General features: G+C 58.0%; 1 protein-coding gene across 1 annotated transcript in view; it reads right to left on the reverse strand.

Moving 5' to 3' along the window:
- Positions 1-7,809, reverse strand: part of NPHS1 (NPHS1 adhesion molecule, nephrin) — a gene marked incomplete at its 3' end in the record, with an annotated part of 28,785 nt that overhangs the window by 10,086 nt on the left and 10,890 nt on the right. The window contains exons 9-15 of the mRNA XM_083880787.1: positions 7,611-7,742; positions 5,990-6,116; positions 4,775-4,899; positions 3,526-3,703; positions 2,645-2,777; positions 1,119-1,291; positions 150-287 (exon numbers count right to left, since the gene is read on the reverse strand). Of these exons, the coding sequence (XP_083736913.1) occupies positions 150-287; positions 1,119-1,291; positions 2,645-2,777; positions 3,526-3,703; positions 4,775-4,899; positions 5,990-6,116; positions 7,611-7,742 (1,006 nt within the window). The remainder of the gene's footprint in view (positions 1-149; positions 288-1,118; positions 1,292-2,644; positions 2,778-3,525; positions 3,704-4,774; positions 4,900-5,989; positions 6,117-7,610; positions 7,743-7,809) is intronic.

Genomic DNA, 7,809 nt, shown 5'->3' on the forward strand with positions numbered 1-7,809 from the left:
AAATCCCCTCCCAGTCCCTCCCAGTCCCTCCCAATCCCCTCCCAATCCCCTCCCAGTCCATCCCAGTCCTTCCCAGTATATCCCAGTCCCCTCCCAGTCCCCTCCCAGCCCCCCCCAGCCCCTCCCAGTATCCCCAGTGTCCCCAGTACCGGGGCTGATGCCCCTCCCCCGCACGCTCCAGGCACAGCTCTCGGGTGGGGGATGGGCGAGCACCGACAGCCCCAACGTGGCCTCGGAACCTTCCGGAACCAGCACCGGGGACGGGCCCGCGCTCACCAGGGGGGCGTCTGCACCAGTACGGACCAGTATGGACCAGTATAGACCAGTATGGACCAGTATGGACCAGTATAGCCCGTATATCCCAGTAGAGCCCAGTACAGACCAGTATATCCCAGTATAGACCAGTATAGCCCAGTATAGCCCAATATAACCCAGTATAGACCAGTATGGACCAGTATAGACCAGTTTGGCAGCAGGAACCTCCCAGTACGATCCCAGTCACTCCCAGTGCCTTCTAAAGGCATTCCCAGTATAGCCCAGTATAGCCCAGTATTGACCAGTATAGACCAGTATAAACCAGTATAAACCAGTATAAACCAGTATAGCCCAGTATAGCCCAGTATAACCCAGTATAGCCCAGTATAACCCAGTATAGCCCAGTATAACCCAGTATAACCCAGTATAGCCCAGTATAACCAGTATAGTCCAGTGTATCCCAGTATAGACCAGTATAACCCAGTATAGACCAATTAGGCCCCAGGGACTCCCCCATTGTCACCAAGGGCAGGTCTGCACCAGTATAGACCAGTATGGACCAGTTTGGCAGCAGGAACCTCCCAGTTTGATCCCAGTCCCTCCCAATCCCCTCCCAGTATGTTCCAGTCCTCTCCCAGTCTATCCCAGTATAAACCAGTAACCCCAGGTCCCCTCCCAGTTCTTCCCAGTATAAACCAGTAACCCCAGATCCCATCCCAGTAACCCCAAACCCCAAACCAGTATAAACCAGTAACTCCAGAGCCCTTCCCAGTTCCCTCCCAGTATAAACCAGTAACCCCAGATGCCCTCCCAGTGCCGTCCCAGTCCCTCCCAGTATATCCCAGTATAACCCCGCGGCTCACGGCGCATGCGCAGCACGTGGGCGGAGCTGACGGCCACGCCCAGGGCCTCGCTCCAGGCTCGGCAGGTGATTGGCTGGTCCTGCAGCGACAGCGCCCCCTGGAGGAGCAGCCGCGACCCCACCGTGACCCCCCCGTGGGGGGCGGGGCTCGGGGGGAGGGGCTGCCCCGGGTCCCTGCGGGGAACTGGAGTTACTGGGAGGGACTGGGAGGGACTGGGAGGGGATTGGGATAAACTGGGAGGGACTGGGAGGGACTGGGAGGGAACTGGGAGGGGATTGGGATAAACTGGGAGGGACTGGGAGGGACTGGGAGGGGAATGGGATAAACTGGGAGGGAATTGAAGGGGACTGGGAGGGGATTGGGATGGACTGGGAGGGACTGGGAGGTCACTGGGAGGGACTGGGAGGGGATTGGGATAAACTGGGAGGGACTGGGAGGGACTGGGAGGGACTGGGAGGGGACTGGGATAAACTGGGAGGGACTGGGAGGAAATTGGGAGGGGACTGGGAGGGACTGGGAGGGAATGGGGGGGACTGGGAGGGACTGGGAGGGACTGGGAGGGGACTGGGATAAACTGGGAGGGACTGGGAGGGACTGGGAGGGAACTGGGAGGGAACTGGGAGGAAATTGGGAGGGGATTGGGAGGGACTGGGGGGGACTGGGGGGGACTGGGATAAACTGGGAGGTACTGGGAGGGGATCAGGGGTTACTGTTTTATACTGGTTTGGGTTTTGGGGTTACTGGGATGGACTGGGAGGGACTGGGATCACACTGGGAGCAGTGGGAGGGGACTGGGATAAACTGGGAGGTCACTGGTGTCACTGGGAGGTCACTGGGAGGTCACTGGTTATACTGGTGTTACTGGTGTGTTACTGGGAGGTGACTGGTGTCACTGGGATGTCACTGGGAGGTCACTGGGAGGTCACTGGAAGGTCACTGGTTATACTGGTGTCTTACTGGGCGGTCACTGGTGTGTCACTGGCGTTACTGGGCAGTCACTGGGATGTTACTGGGAGGTCACTGGTGTCACTGGGAGGTCACTGGTGTGTCACTGGGCGGTCACTGGTTATACTGGTTATACTGGTGTCACTGGTGTGTCACTGGGATGTCACTGGTTATACTGGTGTCACTGGTGTGTCACTGGGAGGTTACTGGTGTGTCACTGGTGTGTTACTGGGAGGTCACTGGTGTGTCACTGGGATGTCACTGGTGTGTCACTGGTGTGTTACTGGGAGGTCACTGGTGTGTCACTGGGCGGTCACTGGTTATACTGGTTATACTGGTGTCACTGGTGTGTCACTGGGATGTCACTGGTGTGTCACTGGTGTTACTGGGATGTCACTGGTGTGTCACTGGGCGGTCACTGGTTATACTGGTGTCACTGGTGTGTCACTGGGATGTCACTGGTGTGTCACTGGTGTGTTACTGGGAGGTCACTGGTGTTACTGGGATGTCACTGGTGTTACTGGGATGTCACTGGTGTTACTGGGCGGTCACTGGTTATACTGGTGTCACTGGTGTCTCACGGGGCGTGGCCGGGGCGGATCCAGGTGAGCTCCGGGGCCGGGTGGGCGGGGCCAGCGCGGCACGTGACCGTCAGGGCGTGGCCGGGGCGGGGCTCCCGCGGGGACACCGAGATGGACACGGCCTGGGCGGGAACTGGGACACACTGGGAGTTACTGGGAGGGACTGGGAGGGGACTGGGGGGGACTGGGAGTTACTGGGAGAGACTGGGAGGGGACTGGGAGGGGATCTGGGGTTACTGGTTTATACTGGTTTCGGGTTTGGAGTTACTGGGAGGGACTGGGAGGGACTGGGAGGAAACTGGGAGGGGCACAGAGTGGCCACGCCCACCTGTGGCCACACCCTCCAGTGTCCTCCCAGTCCCCTCCCAGTATAAACCAGTAACCTCCCAGTTTCCTCCCAGTAACCCCAAACCCCAAACCAGTATAAACCAGTAACTCCAAATCCCTTCCCAGTCCATCCCAGTCTCTCCCAGTCCCCTCCCAATCCCTTCCCAGTATAAACCAGTCACCCCCAATCCCCTCCCAGTCCCCTCCCAGTCCCCTCCCAGTCCCTCCCAGTCCCTCCCAGTCCCTCCCAGTATAAACCAGTGACCCCAAATCCCATTTTAACCCCTCCCAGTCCCTCCCAATCCTCTCCCAGTCGCTCCCAGTCCTCTCCCAGTATACCCCAGTCTCTCCCAGTCCCTCCCAGTCCGCCCCAGTCCCTCCTAGTCCCCTCCTAGTCCCCTCCCATTCCCCCCAATCCCCTCCCAGTCCCTCCCAGTCCCTCCCAGTCCCTCCCAGTATCTCCCAGTCCCCCCCAGTCCCCTCCCAGTATACCCCAGTCCCTCTCAGTCCCTCCCAGTCCCTCCCAGTCCCTCCCAGTCCCCCCAGTCGCTCACAGATCACTCTCAGCCTGACGGGCTCGCTCCGGGTGGGTGGCGCCCCCTTGTGGGCGGGCCCGGCCTCGCACCGATAGGGGGCGCCGTTGTCGCTGGGCGTGGCCACCAGCGGGAGCGCGCGCGAGGTCACGTGGCCCGAGCGGCTCTGCGGGGGCGCGTCCGCCAGGGGGCGCCCTTCCTGCAACGGGGGCGGGGCTTCAGAGGGGACTGGGATATACTGGGAGGGACTGGGACAAACTGGGACAAACTGGGAGGGACTGGGATGGACTGGGAGGGACTGGGACAAACTGGGATGAACTGGCAAGGGTTAAAATGGGATTTGGAGTCACTGGTTTATACTGGGGGGACTGGGAGGGGACTGGGATGGACTGGGAGGGACTGGGAGGGAACTGGGAGGGGACTGGGAGGGACTGGGAGGGACTGGGAGGGAACTGGGAGGGGACTGGGATGGACTGGGATGGACTGGGATGGACTGGGATGGACTGGGAGTGGACTGGAATAAACTGGGAGGGACTGGGAGGAACTGGTTTATACTGGGAGGGGACTGGGGTGAACTGGGAGGGGACTGGGGTTATACTGGGAGGGACTGGGATGAACTGGGAAGGGAGTAGGATGGACTGGGAGGGGACTGGGTATTACCGGTTTATACTGGTTTGGGGTTTGGGGTTACTGGGATGTTACTGGGAGGGGAGTGGGAGAGGATTGGGAGGGAACTGGGAGGGACTGGGAGGGGACTGGGAGGGACTGGAAGGAACTGGGAGGGACTGGGACAAACTGGGAGGGACTGGGAAGGGTTAAAATGGGATTTGGGGTCACTGGTTTATACTGGGGGAGCACTGGGAGGGACTGGGAGGAAACTGGGAGGGAACTGGGAGGATTTTTGGGGATGGTTTTGGATTTTTGGGGAATATTTGAGGAACATTTTGGGGATTTTTTTAGGGATTTTTTGGGACATTTTTGGGAATATCTTTGGGACACTTTTGGGACATTTCAGGAACATTTTGGGATATTTTTGGGAATATTTTGGGACATTTTGGGCTATTTTTAGGGGTGTTTTAGGGACATTTTGGGGACATTTTTGGGGATTTTTTGGGACATTTTTAGGGACATTTTTGCGACATTTTTGGGAATATTTTTGGGACATTTTTGGGAATATTTTTGGGATATTTTTGGGATATTTTTAGGGATACTTTCAGGATATTTTGGGGATTTTTTGGGATATTTTGGGGATATTTTGGGGCTGTCTCACCTTGGTCCAGGTGAGTTTGGGGGCCGGGTGCCCCCCCCGGGCGTGGCACAGCAGCCGCAGCCCCTCCCCCACCCGGAAGGTGGTGTTGGGGGGCGGGGCCTCCACCCACAGCGCCTGCGGGGGGTCTGGGGGCGGGGTCAGAGGGGACACGCCCCTTTATCGGGACACGCCCCCCTCTTAAAGGGATATGTCCCCTCTTAAAGGGATACACCCCCATTTAAAGGGACACGCCCCCTCTTAAAGGGACACGCCCCAGTCCCTCCCAGTGACTCCCAGTTCATCCCAGTCCCTCCCAGTTTGATCCCAGTGCCCGCCCAGTAAATCCCAGTTCACCTCAGTCCCTCCCAGTCATTTCCAGTTTATCCCAGTTCCCTCCCAGTCTCCTCCCAGTTCCCCCAAATCCCCTCCCAGTCCATCCCAGTTCTCTCCCAGTTTATCCCAGTTCCTCCCAGTCCCTCCCAGTTTGTCCCAGTCCCTCCCAGTTCCCCCAAATCCCCTCCCAGTCCCTCCCAGTATAAACCAGTATCCCCAGTTCTCACAGGTGACGGTGACGGTGACAGTCACACTCCAAGTCCTCTCCCAGTTCCCTCCCAGTATAAACCAGTCCCTCCCAATCCCCTCCCAGTCCATCCCAATATATCCCAGTTCCCTCCCAGTACAAACCAGTATAAACCAGTATAACCAGTACACACTCACGGGTGACGGTGACGGTGACACTCCGGGTCCCCACCCCAGTATAAACCAGTACAAACCAGTATAAACCCTCCCAGTATAAACCAGCCGAACCCAGTATAAACCCTCCCAGTATAAACCAGTACAAACCAGTATAAACCAGTATAACCCAGTATAACCAATATAACCCAGTATAACCCAGTATAAACCTTCCCAGTACAAACCAGTACAAACCAGTATAACCAGTACACACTCACGGGTGATGCTGACGGTCACACTCCGGGTCCCCACCCCAGTATAAACCAGTACAAACCAGTATAACCCAGTATAACCCAGTATAAACCAGTATAAACCCTCCCAGTATAAACCAGTACAAACCAGTACAAACCAGTATAACCAGTACACACTCACGGGTGACAGTGACGGTGACGGTGACACTCCGGGTCCCCACCCCAGTATAAACCAGTATAAACCAGTACAAACCAGTATAACCAGTATAACCAGTACAAACCAGTATAACCAGTATAACCAGCACACACTCACGGGTGACGGTGACGGTGACGGTCACACTCCGGGTCCCCACCCCGGGGGTCTCGGCCTCGCACACCAGGGGGGTCCCGTGGTCCTGGACACGCCCACGGAGGGTCAGGTTGGACACGGCCACGCCCCCCTGGGGGGACATTGGGGGTCAAAGGTCAGTCAGGGGTCACTCAGGGGTCAGGCAGAGTCAGGGGTCACTCAAAAGTCACTCTAAGGTCAGTCAGGGGTCACTCAAGGGTCACTCTGGGTCACTCAAAGGTCAGTCAGGGATCACTCAGGGGTCACACAAAGGTCAATGGTCATTGGTCAGTTGGGTGGCACAGGGGTCACTCAAAGGTCAGTCAGGGTCACTCAAAGGTCAGTCAGGGGTCAGTCAGGGGGTCACTCAAAGGTCAATTATTGGTCACTCAGGTCATTAAGGTGTCACTCAGGGTCACTCAGGGGTCACTTAGAGGTCAGCCAGAGGTCACTTATTGGTCACTCAAAGGTCACTCAAAAGTCACTCAGGGTCACTCAGGTCACTCATGGTCACTTGGGGGTCACTGAGGGGTGGCTCAGGGTCACTCAGGGGTCACTCAAAGGTAACTCAGGGGTCACTTATTGGTCACTAAAAGGTCACTCAGGGGTCATTTATTGGTCAATTGGGTCACTCATCGGTTACTTAGGGGTCATTCAGGGGTCACTCAAAGGTCGAGGTCACTCAGTCACTCATTGGTCACTTATTGGCCAATCAGGTCACTTAGGGGTCACTCAGGGTCACAAAAGGGTCACTCATGGGTCACTCATTGGTCACTCAAAGGTCACTCAGGGGTCACTCAGGGGTCAAAGCCCCTTCCCCTCCTCAAATCCCCCCCAGACCCCTTTGGTTTCCCCTCCCCCTCCCCCCAGTATCTCCCAGTTTGATCCCAGTTCCCTCCCAGTATATCCCAGTGCCCTCCCAGTCCCTCCCAATCCCCTCCCAGTCCCTCCCAGTCTCTCCCAGTTCCCTCCCAGTTCCCTCCCAGTCCCCTCCCACTTTCTCCCATTCCCTCTCAGTTTGTCCCAGTCCCCTCCCAGTATATCCCAGTCCAACTCACTGGTCCCAATCCCCTCCCAGTCCCTCCCAGTCCCTCCCAGTTTATCCCAGTCTCCTCCCAGTCCCTCCCAGTTTATCCCAGTTCATCCCAGTTCCCTCCCAGTTCCCACCCAGTCCCCTCCCAGTCCCTCCCAGTGTCTCACCAGTCCCCTCCCAGTCCACCCCAGTTCATCCCAGTCCCCTCCCAGTCCCTCTCAGTCTCCCCCAGTTCACTCACTGGTCCCAGTCCCTCCCAGTCCCTCCCAGTTTGTCCACAATCCCCTCCCAGTCCCCTCCCAGTCCCTCTCAGTCCCCTCCCAGTCCCTCCCACTATAACCCAGTCCCCTCCAGTCCCATCCCAGTACCTCCCAGTCCCCTCCCAGTTTCCTCCCAGTCCCCTCCAATCCCCTCCCAGTCTCCCCCAGTTCACTCACTGGTCCCAGTCCCCCCAGTTCACTCACTGGTCCCAGTCCCCCCCAGTTCACTCACTGGTCCCAGTCCCCCCAGTTCACTCACTGGTCCCAGTCCCCCCAGTTCACTCACTGGTCCCAGTCCCCCCAGTTCACTCACTGGTCCCAGTCCCTCGCTGCTGGGGCTCAGCTCGCTCCCCCCCAGCCACCAGCGCAGCCGCACTGGGGGGTTACTGGGAGCACTGGTGCAGCTCAGCGCCGCCTCCCCGCCCTCGGCCACCGCGCCCGAGCCCTGCAGGGTCAGCTCCGAGGGGCCGTCTGACCAGTATGGACCAGTATGGACCAGTAAGAACCAGTAT

Source organism: Zosterops lateralis (genome assembly GCF_965231275.1).
Source record: "Zosterops lateralis genome assembly, chromosome: 31".
In the NCBI taxonomy this organism is placed as follows: domain Eukaryota; kingdom Metazoa; phylum Chordata; class Aves; order Passeriformes; family Zosteropidae; genus Zosterops; species Zosterops lateralis.